The sequence below is a fragment of the Lepisosteus platostomus genome, chromosome 14, assembly GCF_059453375.1.
Source record: "Lepisosteus platostomus isolate fLepPlt1 chromosome 14, fLepPlt1.hap1, whole genome shotgun sequence".
NCBI classification, from domain to species: Eukaryota; Metazoa; Chordata; class Actinopteri; order Semionotiformes; family Lepisosteidae; genus Lepisosteus; species Lepisosteus platostomus.
This window is the reverse complement of record NC_142624.1, coordinates 32,187,719-32,205,535: the sequence shown is the minus strand read 5'-3', so window position 1 is coordinate 32,205,535 and position 17,817 is coordinate 32,187,719. Positions and strand designations below refer to the sequence as shown.

General features: G+C 40.1%; 1 protein-coding gene across 3 annotated transcripts in view; it reads right to left on the bottom strand.

The window, feature by feature from the left end:
* Positions 1–17,817, bottom strand: part of drc11 (dynein regulatory complex subunit 11) — a 56,082-nt gene that overhangs the window by 15,492 nt on the left and 22,773 nt on the right. For all 3 annotated transcript variants that reach the window (XM_088605695.1, XM_088605696.1, XM_088605697.1), the window contains exons 10-15: positions 16,550–16,625; positions 9,316–9,422; positions 8,813–8,908; positions 3,609–3,673; positions 2,863–2,945; positions 1,343–1,450 (exon numbers count right to left, since the gene is read on the bottom strand). In XM_088605695.1, the coding sequence (XP_088461821.1) occupies positions 1,343–1,450; positions 2,863–2,945; positions 3,609–3,673; positions 8,813–8,908; positions 9,316–9,422; positions 16,550–16,625 (535 nt within the window). The remainder of the gene's footprint in view (positions 1–1,342; positions 1,451–2,862; positions 2,946–3,608; positions 3,674–8,812; positions 8,909–9,315; positions 9,423–16,549; positions 16,626–17,817) is intronic.

Here is a 17,817-nt window from a genome sequence, read left to right as displayed (position 1 = left end):
TTAGCAAGTTAATTCAATACAGACATCTCAGAGAGGCTAAGAAACTGATTTCTGTGAGAAGACAGTTCCCCTTTGTAGTATACAAACAAGAGAAATTTAAAAATCAATATGGAAAAAAACAGTCCATAACTGGTTTCCTCTTTTAGGTATGCTAAGAGCCTAAACTATTTTCAGCCGCAGGAGGCCTGAGTAGGAAACAAAATTGCACATTCTGCTGTTGAAGTGGACTACAGGGCAGTGTGCTTTGCAAAGTGCAAGTGGTTGAAATTGCAGAGAAGCTCTACAATTTCACTGAGTTCAGATCTGAAAAGCTCCTGGTTTGAAACTCAGGAAAAGGAAAATGAAAGACTAGTGGACTGGAGCACAGAGTGATGTAGGCAGGAGAGAAAGAACAGCACACTTCAAGGAGAAAGAACGAAAACAAAAAACTGCAAGAGAGCAAAAAAAAAAAACCCAACATGTTATCCCCCAGGACTGATGCAATACTCTAGGCATTCATAAACAGATTTTATTTATAATGACGTCTTTTTAACAGCAAAAAAAACACTAAAACATCCAAGTAAAACTAGAATAAAGGTTCTGGTTAGAAATGTAGGCAAAACAATATTTGTAAGCCTGCACCTACTAGAGGAATTAAATATTTATGATTTTTTTTAGCTGAACTTTTTAGACCATTGTTTTCATTTAATGCAAAACAAAAAAATGAAGCAAAAAGTCTTGAGTCCTCATACTCTAATTTTCTTACTTTTACTTTACTTTGCTAAGGGATATTTTCGATAGTACTAATATATTGTATATATGGTTACCCTGTGCTTTCTACACCTCTCCTGTCCCTCCAGCCACTAACTAAATACAACAGACCCAAACACAAGAGTTACAATTTAAGTTATAATTGGTGTTGAATGACAAAGAGGTCATGGCCCACCATGCTGGAGGGGATTTCAATGGGCCTGCCCTTAACCTTAGGATCAAATTTTGACTCAGGTTCTGATCGCTGCGATAATCCCTTTGAGCCAGGCTGGTGTTTATTAAACGGGGATGAAATTCAAAACATAAACTGACATACGGCATGGGACACCCAACACCACCTTTCCCTCGGCGCATTACACCCTGCCAGCATGCTGCTGGAGAGAAAGTGACAAAAGAAACGCAGCCCCCATTTAAATGGGCCCAGTTCAAACACAGTTCAGGGCCAGAGTGCTTCAGAGGTCCTGTTTTTGAAAAATTAACGTTGGAACGTTATGAGGTGCGCTGGCTTTCAGTCTTGGGTTTCACTTTTGTGCTCCTCCTTTATGTTCAGTTTTGTTTATTCATTTATTTATTTGTCCTTCTGGAGACTTACCAAGTGGCAGGATTCCATACAGGGCAATCAGCTGCCTGACGTCAGACAGAGATGGCATAGGTTCAATATCTGCCTGGCGGAGCGTGGTGCCCAGGTAACTGTATTCTCCTGCAGGAGAGAGTGAGAGAGCTCACACATGGGGACCTTACTTCTTCCACAGCACTTTTATAAGAAGACATACATGGGCTGCAGGAAAAGGAAGGTATGAGGAGACAGGTGTGGGTCTGTAAAGGGAAGGAAAGTGAGAAAGGTGAACATTAGGATCCGAATCACTTGCCTTTAGTTTGTGACTATTGACACCCTAAGATACCCTGCCCTGTTGCTCTTCCAAATTCATCCAAATTTCTAGAGCTGCACCAAATTGCTCTGTGTCTTATATGAAGAGGCTAGGATGACACTGATTGAAGCAATTAAAACGTTAAAATTGAAGAACAGCTGCAGGGCTTCGTAATGATTAAACGGCACTTTTTTGGAAAGAAATGAAAGAAAATCGGGCATTTGGCAAGAGAGAAAAGTTATTTTGCAAAACGATCCCATGACGTCTGGTTTTGCTTGTTGATCTTAAACACAGTAATTTTTTTTATGAAAAGAATTGTAAGAAAGTGCATTGGAAGTGCATTTAAAACCAGGAAAAGGAGGCACCTCTTGACTGAAAGGGAGAATGAATCAGGCCACCCAGCCATACTGTTAAAGCCAATACCCAGGCTTCTTTTAAGAAACAGCAGAATGAGATCCATGGATCAATTATCTACTAACTACAAAACAAGCTAGATGGGCTGAATGATGTCCACTCATTTGTGACCGACAGTATCTTAATCCTAAATAACCTAAATAATGGCAGCGAAGCACCATGTGCAGGACACACTCCTTTGACACACAGCTGTTTTTGTTCTGCCTCTTGTGTTGGACCTGCCATTAAGTGGTCACAATAATACTTGTACTCTATTTTAAATGTTTCCTGAAGGTTTCTGTTTTCATTTATTAACAGTCATTTTTGTCACTCTCTCCATGGTAGAATACAATTGACTGAACAAGAGAAACGATCTCTGTTATTTTCAGTGCTAAATTCTAATTTAATTGACTACCTTTATTGAACACAGCATTTCCAAGATGTCTACTTTCCCTGTGTTTAGCTCATGCCGTAAAAACGATTTCATGAAAAGAGGCATACTGATTAATGTAAAAAGAAATCAAATTTTGCATAAGAGGCATGCTTAGTTGGCCACAAAAAAACTTCTGTCTGCCAAAACCTCATTTCAGCACTGCCCACGTGGACACAGTCACATTCCATTACCATCTCTTTACTGAGCGCTAGCCACAACACCTAATACATCCTGCACTCGTACACAGTCACAATTTACAAATCAGAAAAACTGCTGTGCGTCTATTAAATAAAACATAGAATAAAGAGGTTGAAAATAAAAGGGTTCAACCTAATGAATTCTAGATTTTGAACATAGATTAAGTGTAAAATAAAAACTCAAGTGACAGAGCATTAGGAAGCAGTAAGAAGAGATTACCAATATAATCAGACAGTCTGACGTTCAAGGGCCTGACAAGCAACCCCGCCTCAACCAGCTCCTCATACAGCGATTCAATGGTTCTACAGATGAATGACAAGAGTGTTAACTCCCACTTATCACATTCAATTAAATTGTTTCAGGTTATGTTTCAAGGTTAATCCAGAAATGCACTTGATTTTTTAAAGTACAGAATTTTCAAATCTTTTTATATGCAGTTGCATAATTTCAGATTCTTGAGTTCATTTCTGACTGCAGTTCCATGGAAAAAAAAAAAGCAACAAGGATTAAATTCAAAAGAAGTGACTCATCCATTTCGAGGTGTCAAGAGAACAGTAAACGTTGGAGTTCAGGATCAAATCAAAAGCTCTGTGAGCAGTTTCTCCTGGGAGGACACAGTATTGGCCTATCTGAGCGATTCCAGCACAGTGAAGGATATCCAGGCTCAGAGTGGTATACTGTAGCTTTAGGAGATAAGAGAAAAAGACTGTCTCTCACATACTGTTCCTTTCCAAATCATTCTAATTAGTGTTAGCTGGAGGCCTTGGGTAATTTGTGCTAAGGCAGGTGTAAACAGAGAGCACTGGATTTAAACAACCTCAAATATAAACAGATCTGATCTCCAGCGAAGCACATGTTTTACAGGATTTTCCAGGTTCACCACGCAAACTTCGGAATGCTGCAGTACGGGACATGTCACGCTTTCTCAGGCAAGAACCGACAGCAGGAGCTGCGCCTTAACAGACCTGTCCGCTGTCAGGTCCCTCTCCTTCTTTTTCTTCTTTTTGCCACCCTTTTTCCCTTTTTTCTTCTGAAAAAGAATCCATGTGCAGAAATATAAGATAACAGGTACAGATTACTCTTTCAAAATGCTTCACTTAAAATGACTGATGAAATATGTATACAATGGATACGCAAAAAAGGAAACCCTTACTGAATAGATTTACTTGCTAATACAGTATTACATGCAAAGCTTTGTTTGAGTACTGGTTTTGCAGTGTCAAAAAGCACACTACCTTTTATTGTTCTCACTTCTATGTTATCTTGCCATCTCTTTTACTAAAATATTAATTACTTTCTTATGCTGCAAAAAAATCAATGAATTCAAATTAAGCAAGTTAATGGTTGCTAACATATAACACGGCAGAATGACCTCATCTACAGCAGTGTTTCCAACTCCCAATTACAGGAGCAAGCAAAAGATATTACTCTGCTGGAAAGAATTAAAAAAAGAGCGCAAACACTAGAGCTCTAGGAAAGGTTAAGGACATCTTATAACAAGAAGGCTGGGGGGAAATGTGATCAACATATACGAGAATACTCTTACAAAATGTTTATTCATATCCAACTCAACACCCAGCACCAGCAGAGGACAAAGCTGCAAAAGTACAAATAATAAGGCTCAGGACTCGGGACATAAAGAGTTATGGCCATCGGGAGCAAAGTATCAAACTGTGCTGTGAAAAGCAAAATCCTCAAATAAAATGTCAAGGAGCTACTTGAGTACTGAACTAAAGTTCTGAACGTTGTGTCTGTGTTTGGTTTAAGCTGCTGAGATTTGTGGAGCCCCATACAGAATACAATCATTAGTAAGGTGTCACCGGGAGGCAGCAGTCATAGTCCAGTTGTTTACTCTGCTAAATTCTGGACAATGTGCACCATGCAGATGAGACAGAAGTTATTTTAGTGTCCTTATTCACATCTTGATTTAATGTTTCAAAAAAGAACCTTGTGTTCTTCAGAAGAACCCAAAGCAGAGAGAGGACCAGCTTTACAAATCTGATTGAAAATGTAAACAGTCATATACGGATAATGCAATGCTTCAGAAAATGACAGATGAAAAGAAGATCACGTAAGAAGTTTATACTTCCATGGCGACAAAGCTGTAAGCGAAACGACATTTTCCTAGATCAATTTCCTTGCAGCATAGAAAAGCATAATCTGTAACTCATTGCATTGGCATTTGTTTTTCTTCTTCAAATGTCAAAAGGCATTTTCATGTCTTTTTTCCTTGTGACTTCCTCCAGCAGATGTTGGTCAATATCAGAAAACTATCACAAAAGAGATCTTGCTATGGTGTAGTATAACAGCCATGAGACAACAAAACAAGCAACAATGTACTACTTCTGGAAACTCCAGTCTGCAGTGCATGTGTGGAACTAGCCAGCCTGTCGCAGTCACTGAATGATCTTTTTCCATTGCCCAGTTAGAGCAACACATCCATCAGATGGGCTAGATCTTAGTTTCCAAAACAACTTTGACCATATAAAAAGAAAGTGAGTAAAGGAAAAGATGAATCAGTGCGTTTAAAACCACCATTTTATGGCACTTGAATAGAGTTACTGAAAATACAAAATAGGCTGCCAGGATTTACAAGAAATGGAAGCAAGACATTAAATGTTTTTGTTTCATAACACACTGAACTTACATCTCTTCATTTTGCAGTCATATTTACATTTTATATGACAGAATGTCATCCCTCTCCCTCCTATGTACTCGAAGTTTTCCATTTTTTAAGATGCTGTGTGTGAGGGCCTAAATATCTTCCAGCCAGCCTACAGAATCAACACCATAATTTGCTTTATAGGGACGTGCACAGAAGATGTACATAGACTTATGTTGCTGTGGTTCTTTCTTGCTAGTAAAAAATCTAATTATTTTTAAAAATCAATTTTAAATGTACGGGTAATGCAATTTATTAGTATTTAAAAAGAAAGTAGTAAAGACAGGATTTGGATAGATTTGCAGGTAACATCAGGGGTTAGGGCTAGGGTAAAGGTTAGTTAGGATGGGTACTAGGGTTATAGTTCAGATGTAGGGTTAGGCTTCAAGCTAGTATAAGGGTGAGGGATGGAATGAAGCTTATTGTTAAGACCTGAGCCATGTTTGTGTTTAAAGGCTGGACTAAGGTATGCTCTTAGACTGACCAAAGATTAAAGGCAAGGATTAGAGATTAGAGAATTTGAACTACAGTAAGGGAGAATGTTAGGCTGGGCGCTGGAAAAGGGTGAACTTAAAGTGAGTGTAAGGATTAGATTCAAAACAAGGTTTAGAGTAGCACATGCAGGCATCACATAACACTGCATCGCTGTCCTCCCACATTCGCTGCCAGATTCGGTCATTGGTTTTAGAAAGCAGGGTGAGCACCACAACCCTAATCACAACAATGGGCTGGCTGCAGAGATGGTTAGCAGCTTCAAGTTCCTGGGGACCTTCATCACTAATGATTTAACGTAGTCCCAGCATGTAACTGGAGCTACAGTACAAAGAAGGCACAAAAGCGCCTTTACTTCCTCAGAGAGTTGAAAAAATTTGGTCTATCTTCAGCTGTCCTTACCACATTTTACAGTTGCATTATTGAGAGTGTGCTCACGTGTGGGATTTCAGTGTGGTTCGGCAGCAGCTCGTTGTCTGAAAGGAAGGCGTTACAGGGGGTGGTCAGGTCAGCCCAGTCCATCATTGCAGTACAGCTCCCCTCCATGGCAGACATTTTTACAACCCGCTGTCTCAGGAAGGCTAGAAGTATCGCTAATGATACCAGTCATCCTGGCGTCTCACTTTTTCCCCCCTTCCCTCTGGTAAGCATTATAGGAGCATAAAGGCACGAACTTCCAGATTCAGAGGCAGTTTCTTCCCACAAGATGTCAGATTACTGAACTCTACCTCTACTGTACCACTTGCTCACACTGATGTTTATTTTTAAGTTGTATGGTATGCAACAACGTGTTGTTGCTGTTCTGTGTTTATGTTGTTGGTGATTCCTTTAATGTCTTTATATTGGAGCATACATGCAAATAAGCATTTTATTGCACTTGTGTATATGACAATAAACTGAACTGAACTAAAAAACAGCAGATTAGATATAAATCTTTCACCAAGGTTATAGCAACTAGCCAGGATGCCAGCGAGTGCCATTCTTTAAAGGGAAAAAAACTAGCATGACGTTCTATATATACCCATTACCTATTTTGCTTTGCTTAGTGGTCACTTTATCAAGTTTTTTGATTATCTCAATGTTGTCAGATTGCTTTGTCCACAATTTTCTTCACACTTCTTGTATTGATTTAAAATAGTGGATGGAAGTACCAAGTACCTAGATTCATGCTACAAGCAACAGGCAAAAAGGGATTCTCAGTGCTATGCTAAGTTAAGCAGGATGCGCAAGACTGTGAATACAAACAAAAGTTAGGACATTTTATTAGGGAAATCTAAAGGATTGGGCTTTATTTGCTTACTGTTCTGCTGCAAGGTACAATGAGGAGCAATTGTGAACCTCCAATGATATAATTCTGAGGTGCTGTTTCACCCACAGAGAATTATTTAGTGGATGAAAGCAGTCTCAACCATCCTGAGAAAGATTTTTGTCGACTTCCGAGTGCACTGGGGTTGATATTCTTAGGGATCTAATGTAGGCTGGATATAAGGAGCTGGGGTCTCTCCAGCAGTAAATCTTGACCTGCAAATAAAGGTTTTATGTGCTTCCTGTGTTGTTTGTGAGTTTATTTCTTTACTAAATCTTTATCTTGTAAAATAAAATTGAAGTGGACAAGTATGTGTCAAATGAGTGTGGCAAGTCAACAGTATTTGCAGTGCTCTACAGTATTTAGGCTGGCCAGCCACAGTTAACTAACACACCCACAAAACACAGTAATATTTACATCTACCATTTACAATAGGAGTGGTTCATAAAAACACTTCCCTGAGTTATTTTCTATGGCCTCAGACGTAAGTGGCTGTATTTCCTTTCTCCTAGCGTGCAAAAGTCATTTTAATGGCTCACCCTATTCTCAAATGGTCCCGGCGTGCCCCAGGAGATAGGCATTGTTTGTGCAAGCCCTGGGACTTTTTCAGCTCAGTGTGTCTCTAGGGCAGCTACACTAGAGACCAGTGATGTTTCTACAGCATGTCCATTTAGCCCTGCTTGTGTGAGTGTGGGGTGAACTTGGCCTCCCCGCCTCCCAGCCACAGAATAAACCAAAACCACAGAGGATATCCCTTTCCAATTTAATCAGTAGGAAATGTGTTTTTGCTTTTGTGGTTAGTGTTTCTTTCACCAAAGATTTTGCTGAAAGGGAACTTCCAGTTCCACTTGTACTGTTCTACAAACAGCTGCAGACGTGAAGCACAATGGATATTGCTAGCCTGGATCTTAAACTGGTTATGATGGACTTAAATCTGTGAGCAGCACCAATGTCAGGGTGGGAGAGTCGGCCAAAGCATTCTTGGTTCTCGGCAAACTCAGTGACTCCTGCAGCCTCCTGGCCACTTTACAGTGTAGCTCGCCCCTTTCCTTTCCTCCGCTCGGCACTGAAGGTCCGGTACAGAGCTGCACTGCCCATGACGTATTAAAAGACAAGTGGCTCGAAGGTGGGTGGGCCCGACGAGTCTGCCTACACTGTCTCATTGTATTTTGAAGGAGGTCAGGGGGTTCGTAGCCATGAGCCATGACATGAAAAACATGAAACTGGTGATTCCAAAACTGGGTGAGCACAACAAAAAAATTAACCGCCGATCTCAAATGTAAAAAAGACGCACTTAATCTAAGCTATGCAATGAGTAATAAACTTAGAGATAGCGCCCTTACTGTTTGTCTTGCTTCAGATAAAAGATGCTAAACACAGTGTGTGAAACTGTATAACATCTGTACACATTATTGCACCGGCAGTCAACGTGTTTTTCAAAACATCATCAAGGTCTTAATGGTCTACAAACCATAAACCTTGGCTAAAAGTAATTCCTCTTTAGACCAGCAAATCTACATTTCAATGTCAGTTTGGTTATGGCATACAGGTGCTGTGCTGGCACTGCAGGTGTACTGATTATCCAAGCAGTGAGCACTGTGTCCGCATTGTCTTCAGGTACTCCCTTCTACAGTGTCTGCCCTCTGACCTCAGGCCCCCCCAGACCCAAGCCATGAAATTGTGGGTGCCCACCCTACTGGATCACTAACCTTCTTGCTTCCTTTTTTTCCTTTCTTCTTCTTCCCTTTCTCCCGGTCCACAGCTAACTTTAAGTTCTTCAGCTCCTGTCTCATCAGCTCGTCCACCTGCAAGGTTTAACAGCCATGACTATTCAACATGCAACCGCAGTGCAACAAACACAAGATACCGAGCATTTGTCCAAACCTGCTCACTAACGATGCCCGATGGAAGGTGGCTGGAGAAAGCTCCAGCAGTAGCTGGTTAAAAGGGCCACAAATGAGGCCCAGATAAAACTGTCAAGTTAAATGCTTCTCACCAAAACCACAACTAGTTTTCTTAAGAAGTGTTTATCACATTCAAACCTGAAGGTTTCTGTGCGAAAAATTTAAAGATGGAATAAATTGATTTGCTATAATATTTTTTTTTATTTTCAAAACACAGCACATGCATACGCAGTGGCACTGCCAGTTCCAGGAATGACCGGGTTCCTTCTGCCCCTGTTACTGTAAACCACAGTGGAGAGGTTCCCCACCTGTATGCGGATTTCCTCCTCGACCTCTACCCTCTTCTCCTCCCTCACCAGCTGGGCATCAAAGCGCTGGGAGAAGTTGTGCTTCTCGTCTCTGTTCTCCCACAGCTCTGAAATCCACACAGAACAACATGCGTCGCTCCACCTGGACACCTCAGAACCTGCACTCGCAAACACTGTTTTCCTCATAACCGATTTCATAATGCTACTTTGTCTTCAGTTGTAATCATATGGTAGACTTGGAGTGTGTGTGGTCTGAGGAAACATGTTAAAACAATGACTGCTGTTTCACATGGTAAGGATAACAAGCAATGCTAGTGGTGCCCAACAAGGACACCTTCTTTTGTCCAAAAAATAAAACTTCAGACCAATTATTACTGATGTTCATCCATTATTTAGACAAGATTATGTAAACTGTGACACAAAATGTTAACTAGAGGTCAGAGATTATGCAGAAAAAAAGCTAGGATATTGAATTATCATGTGCAATAACCACATTCTCATTATTCTATCAAAAATGTTGAATAACATAACATGAATATTATAATGTAAATATAATAATATATAAATACATCACATTTCCATGTCTCTGTTCATACCTTTCTCACACAAAGATAAAGATAGCTGAGATTTCAGGCATACAGGTGGGCATTGAAAATTAAAGCAGATTTTCAATTCTGTATGTGAAGTATGTAAATAGCAGTATATAAAGAGACACCGAGTTAAGCTACTGTCTCTTGAGACCTGAAGGTGCTTGAGCGGCCTGTGAAACCTGTCTATTGCTTTCCTCTCAGTATTAACTGCTTTTAGGTCCTCCTGGCAAGACAATTTTAACTAGCTCCCATGTTTATTCAGGCAAATCCAGTAAGTTTTGAATCACTGAGACACACATGGGTACAAACAAAGCTTAAAGTAGTCTATTATTGAACTGAGATAAACAGTCCCTAAAAACAGGAACAGGGAGGAAATTCGCAATTAAGATTTGTACAAGGCAAACCGACGTCAAGAAAACTCTTCCATCATGCTGAAGTGGCCACAAGGCTGTTCTGAGTAATTAGCCAGAAAGAGGGAAATGAAGTCGGAATTATTCAGCTAAATAACCTGTGGCCCTTTGTCCCTTGGCTTTCTCTCACACATGGGAGGAAGACAGCCTTCCGCTGCACAAAGGCACAGAGCCAGGGGGAAGGGTAGTAATTCACATCAGAGAAGGCAGGTGGGAATTGCACTTGCCAAGACATTTGAATCCACTCTGCTGTGAAACCTGTAGATCTCTGTTCTCAAGCTTCTTGCCACACACCACACCATGTGACACGGCATTCTGCTCGATTCTTAAGCCCCATAAGATCGCAGTATGCTTTTATACTCAACTCATATAGCAACAACTGCAGCTGTAAGTGTTACGCCCAGACTAGCCAGAGCTCGCAGCTCATGATCGCCTTGGAAACTGGGCTAATTTTCACGAGGAGCTCAATTCAACCAGTGACTGTTTGGACTCACTCGGGCCAACTGTCCCCACCTCCTCTGTCAAATTAATGGGTGCTATTGGACAGGATATTTAAACCCTGCTCTGCCACTGGTCCGGCGCTCTGTCATTGAGCTACCTTCCAACAATGGTAGCACCCTCAGCAATACCCTCAGAAAGGTTTCAGGCAGGATTTAGGATACTTTGCCTGAATCCTGCCTGAAACCCTTCCCATTCTGCCTCTGTGCAGCCAGCTGCAGTCTAAAGCAATGGACAAGTGGCATGGTTCCCTGCCTGTAGTCCTGCTCGGGGGCCCAGTCACCCTGTCTGCATCTGCTCTACAAGCTGTACTTGTCTCCGAGTCCTGTCTTATACCTATCTTCGTCTTGCTTCCACAATCATGATCAGCCTCTGTCAGCCTCGCCAAATCTCCACCAGTCTCTGTGCGCAAACCTGCTATGACTATCTCTGCCTGCCTGGGACCCTCTCTGAGTCTTCACTGGGCTACAGCTCTCCATCCTGTCAGTAACATGTGGCTTCCTCCATCAGATCGCTGCATCACAACAGTAAGTTTATAGACATGTTCTACAGCAGGGTAGAGTATACCATGAAATGTCTGAGGCGGGAGCATTCCTCAAAAATAAGGTTCAAGGGAACTACTACATGATTCCGAACTCTTTCACACAATCAAAGGGCAGTCACGTTAACATATAAACATACTAAAACCTCACTTTGAAATCTGATCAGTTTATGAGATCAAGATTCAAGCTGCCTTCAACAGGACCCACTTCTAAAAGTCACTTTTGAAAAACATCCTCAGGGCATTCTGATGCCTAATTGCTTTTCACTGCAAAGTTGGGGGATTTGGGATATTTTGTTAAAGACAGAACCATTTTAGCTCATAAAGATGCTTGGAGGTACAAGGATTAGACTATTTTGGGTGCAACAAAACTAAGGGTCAGTACCTGAGCTGACTCTGTTATTACCATCTCTACAACATTGTTCTTAAACAATGTCTCACTCATGAAAGATACTGGAATTTTTTAACAAACATACAATTTACCTGCTATAGTTTTAAATGCTCTATTTTTCAGCCATGTTTGCATGTCTGAAAGGTCATGAATATTGAATAGTCTGCACTGCTGTTCCCACTTTTGCAGTACATTTGACTGGGCACTTATTCACCAGGTCTCTTTATCCACTGTTCTCAGGAAAATCAATGGGATTTTTTCCTGGTCGTCCTTGGTAACCAGGGCTTTGGCCCATTTTTCAGGAAAATAAAGAAGGAATAAGTACAAGAGGGCACAGAATATTTAATGCTTTGTATTTTTCATCTTTATCTCCACCTACTTAGAGATTACTAGGCACCAAGCTACCATGTCATATACAGACATACACAGTAGCTCAATGAAGAAGAAATATAATAAACAGATTTCTCATTCTTGTTTCAGGAGCATAGACAGAGTGACAGGGATTTATCTTTTTTTACATAATGTGTAACCCTTGATAGCCTTTTACACACCAGCCAGTTCCCACAGAAACCTTCAGAAAAAAAGCAATATAACCAATTCCTTAAATTGACAAATACATTTATGCTATCCAGAAATCAGTCTTAAGCTGTAGTCCTTCATCTTCCTGATTTGTAGACAAGAAGCATAGTATATGCAGGTTAAAGAATACCAAGACACCTAATTGTATGAATGTATTTCAGTACAGACTGGTATGCAAGTGCACATATTTCTTCTCTCTGGCAGAACAACTTGTTTTCACCATCAAAACACTGACAGGAAGAATGATTCCTATTAAGTAACATTTCCTATTGCAAAGACCTTGGCCAGGAAACTTAAATTAAACACAAGATCAGCTCAGGCAAATGGACCGTGACGTTGCCACACAGGAAAAAACTTTTTTTGCAAGGCTACCACTCTTTTGCAAAAAGGTGGACTTTTTCCACAGCTGGATATAACAAAAAATGTTGGTGTTTTGAAATTGCCATAAAAAGGGATGCACAATCCCTGCAAGTAAAAAAAGGGTTAGTTTCGCTATTAAAAAATATGATTTACTTAAATGTCAGTGTTAATTTGGAAAATGCTTTATTTTTTTAATTTAAACAGAGTAAACAAAGCTTTGGAACTGTACCAGTCTTTCATTGGGCTTGGATAAATAAAAGAAGACTGCAGCTTGGCTTACACATCATTATACTTAATAAACTCATTATGTAATTATACACCTATTAAGGACACCTGATAAAACAATTCTTATACAGAGCTAAGAGGAAAGGAAAACACTGTTAATTTGAAACAAAAAGGGGAAAAAACTTTTACATGCAAAACCCTTGTTTAAATAGCACATGTCACCCTAATTACTAATCCCAAAAGTTTGAAACAAAGTCCCAGAAGAGCCTGCTTTTGCACATTCCCATGAAAATTAGGACAGAACAGGGACAGCAGCTACACTCAACCACAGACTTTTAAAATCTTAAAATTTTAAAACAACTAAGCATGAACTGGTGAGAAGTCAGTTTACACATGTTAACAATGTATCTGACAAGAAACTAGTCACATAATAAGTTAAAAATCACACTCAGTAGCATGTTATCCTTTTGTCCTTCAAGATCCCACATACATCTCAGCAGTAAACTCGAGAGGCAATGCTAAAAACATCTCAAAACATTGAGATTGTTGATGTGCGTCAATTTCCTTTCATGTTTGGTTGAGGTTAATGGTGTGGTTTTAACGTGCTTTAGTGGGGACTTCACAGGAGCAGGCACCACATTTCTGGGACCGTCCTTCCTGAAATCGCAGGCCTGGACTCTGTGGCATTTCCTCTATGAGTGCAAATGTGTTCATTTGCCCTTATTGCCATGTAAAAAAGAATTGTTGCAGTACTAATGAAGCAACAGGTGGCCGAATTTCAACCTGATGCCAAAGAAATGCTGCTCAAGCATGGAAGTCACAGTCCAAAAAGGTGAAGTACTATACATACCATTTTTAAAAATGTCAGTGATTCATTAGCATGGCAGACAAAGTGAACACTGGCTAAAGATCTCTAGTTTGACCAGAGTATACACAATCTAGTTCATCCACACTGCCAAGTTCCTTGAATTCACACCAGCATCCAATTAAAAGGGATCCAAAGCACCTACAAAAGACTAGTTAGGATGCTGGCAACATCAGGCTAAATGGAATAAATGGAATAAGTTAATCCAAAAATATCATTGTGCCCTAGAGTACAGATTACTCAGTGATAAATTACTATTACTAGGTGATCAATGCAATCCTTATATTTTCTCACTTTACAACTGAGTAAGATACAATATCTTCATAAAAATGTATTTCCTCATGATGTATAGTGTGATAGAGAATAGAAATATGAAATGAAGCTTTTTCTCATGATACAGATAATAACCAAGAATAACCACTTCTAAGATGTTAAAGTTGCACCTTGACCCTGGTTATTTTTTTACTCTACCATACATCAATGTGGTAAAAGGCGACAGCCTCTTCAGTGACTCTTTAAGTTAGAAAGGGGAAGTTCTTTAGTATGTCTGTCAAGGCACAGAAGGAACTAGAAGGGACAACTCATGACAGAGAAGGCATTCATTTCTGTTTTTCTGAGGAGCTGGTTTCCTACCTCCAATGCCCCGCATTGGCAACAGAACTTGCAGTGAAACAGATGAAAGTCATGAGCTTCCCCCACAGTGAACAAAGGTCAGTCCAGGAGAGGAAAGAGGGCTCTCACTTTTTTGTGAAAAAGGGTTTATTTATTTCTCCTTCTTGTCATTATCTTGATTTAATGCAGAGGTTTGGCTCTTTCCAGCACCTCCCTTGAGGTGCTGGCCTCCAATGAGCTGTCATGACTAAATTATTCTAATGAGCGGAAGAAAGAGAAATAAATAATCCAGGTTTTGTCAAGATTATCAGGTCACCTCCTGAAATAGAAAGTTATAAGGCTGCTCAAGATTATAGTCTAAACTGTGTGTATAGTACATACACGCATGTTATGCATACAAGTATACATGAGAAATTCCTTTTCGCTAAGAAACATCAAAGAAAGCTAAACAGCAACTCTGAATTAAGGTTAATATGCAAATTCAAGAGTGATGGCCAACATGTTTCACCCTAATGATTTAGAGTTAAGGTCATTATGAGAAACACATTTAGAGCTGTTCATAGAGACTTTTGCTTTCTTGGAAAGCCTTACTCTAAACAGTTTTTGTCATAATAACCTTAGGCACAGTTGTAGTACACTAATGAATGTGAATAAAGGCTAAACAGATGTTTCTGATGTTTGTTTGCCTACACTTAATATATGCTCAGCAGTATTAAAGGTATGTTTAAATGATTCTGTTTCTAACATTGTGATATCGTCATTTAATCTGTATTATTTCCTTAATATAGAAGGTGCTACACATATAAAATGATACAGTTTCACAAACTGACAAGCTGGTCAGCAACAGCCACAGTCACAGTCATAAACATAGTCATAGACAAAGGAAAACCTCAGCTCTTGTTTGTTTACTCTCCTTAGAACATCTTAAGCGACTATTATTCAAAGCAATTACTGAAAGTCGATCCATAATTCTGTGCTAGTATAATCAAAGATGGTACAATGAAGAAAGTTTTCCCTAAGGCTGTTAAGCCAATGTAAGTCATTAAAGGTTTGATGTGGTAAACATGAGAGTCTTAAAGTGGAAAAAGAACAAATTTGCCAATCAGACCCAAGGAGGCCCTGTGGTAGTCCAGTATGGCTCACTGCGTGTTCAGATAGCTAACACAAGGGGGCAGCGTGGTGCAGCGCGCAATGGACTGTAAGCGGCTTAGCGGCCCCGCGGCCCTCTTGTCCCCATTGCTTTCTCTCCCATTTGTCACCCTGAGAGTCAGGCTATTCTGTGTGGCATCAATGAAAGGAAACATCAGCACAATGCGGGGTCTGGGCTGTGGTGCTTTTGATTAAACTGATTAAGCTGATTTGCGATGTCCTGATTCAAAAAAATACATCCAAATAAATATACTTCTGCACAGATGAAAGGTCTGTAAAAATCAAAGTTAGAGTTACAAAGGGCAGCCCGACATCCTGAGTTACATACGCAAATCCCGTCAAGCAGCCTCTCCTAATCCCCAGAGTATGCTGGCACACTGCTTTATGAGGTCAGGCTCCTAGGCAATGAAACTGTGGGGGATTTCCCAGACTGCTCTCCAGGCCTCTTCTGTATCATCCCATGTTCCCCAGTTCATGGACCAGTTAGTATTCTTCAGTGCCAGCACTAGGTAAAAAACAATTTCAAAATATTTTTCTTGGACACATTTAATCTAACGGTTCTATGAAACTAATTCCAAAAATATAATTTGGATATCACCCCAGTGGAGAGAAAAGGGAGAGTAAATGGTCAAATATATCTTTATGGTGATGCCCGGCACTTTAGGCCACAGATATGGAAGATCCATGAGATCAGACCAAGCGGTTCAGGCTATAATCTCATTGTAGGGAGCTCACAGGCCACAGACGGGTCTCCCTGTATTTTTAGGCTATGCACTTTCTCCAAGCCCCTTTAAGCCTGCACAGCCCAGTGCTAAACCCTCCTGTAAATCATACAGAAGGGCTGGTGCACAACACAGGTGCAAGCTGTCTTCATCCTTCCTATTTACTTTGGCCACAGTGAACAGTAAACTAGCAGGCTCAATCGCCTGCGGCACATTGAGATTGAATTTATCACCCGCAATGGGGAATACTATAAACACCATAGCTGGTATCTCCAGATACTGAAATACTGACCTCTGTATGTTTTGCTTCCTTCTGTCATTGTGGGGAGGAAGTTGCTAGGGGCCATTTTCCAACCTTCCTCTTCCTCCTGTAAATTCAAAAGTAATAACCCAAGAAGAGAAAAGGTTGAAGACAAAATCATGGGCCCCCAGACACTTCGTAGACAGTGATCAATGAAGCACTCCCTGGTTCACTTATTATCTTATTCTAGTTTATTGAGATTATAGTCCTGAAGAAAAACGGTGATCAAGACTGAGCTCCTAAGACTAGGAGGCAGGATTTCAGCACAATATTTATTTCTGTGCAGCTATTATATAAAGGAAGAAGTGAAATATTACATTCCAACTGAAATCAATTAAAATGAAGTAAAATCAATTTAGATTAAATTAAATTATTGAAATGAAAGACTAGCTTAGGGAATACATGTAGGACTTGTAATTCACTGTAGTATGGTGGTGAAATCAACAGTAGAGACAGACAGAGCAACGAGTGTGATTGCTATTATTCTCTGTTCTAATGTTGTCCTTGCATAGCTTTTCATTTCTCTCACCTACTTAAGAATGTATTTTTTATTGTTTCAATACACTTACTTGATAAACTACTATTCTCCAGGTAAACCAAATTAATGTCTTTAGCAGACTTACCAGGCAGTTTAAAAGACTTATATAGTCTTGAAACACATATTTGGGAGCTCAGGGATTTGCAGCTCCCTGTACAGGATGAATAAAAGTTTTATCTCTTTGTCTGGTCAGCACTATAAAAATGTCAGTCCCTAATGGAATAACATATCAATCACATCAGTGTTTACTTTTCTTAAACAAAAGCAGACACAGAAAAAGTGTTCATATTCAGGTGTTTTCTATCACTAATACAGAACATGAAAATTAAAACATCAATTCAACATCACATATCTTTGAAGCAAACCCTTCATACTGTGCTTGTGACAGATACAGATGTGATAGCATTTTCAATATATGGATTTCTACGTTGAAAAGTGCCCTGACTGCGTAGTGACAAAAAAATGCTTTGACGTTACTTTGCATGTATTCTTTTCCTACGCTGTTTTCCAATAAGTTATATTTGGATTTCAGGTTTTCCCAGAAAGCATGAGGGCCGACTCCTCATGCCGTCACTGATGCCATGTCTCATCCCCTCCCTTCCTGTCTGCTCCAGGATTCCCCTCTCCTGTCAGATCCCCTGGTGCATCACTGACAGCATCTGCAGCTGGAGCTCAGGCTTCCCAGCAGGAAACTGTGACAACCACTGCAGAAGGGAGGTTT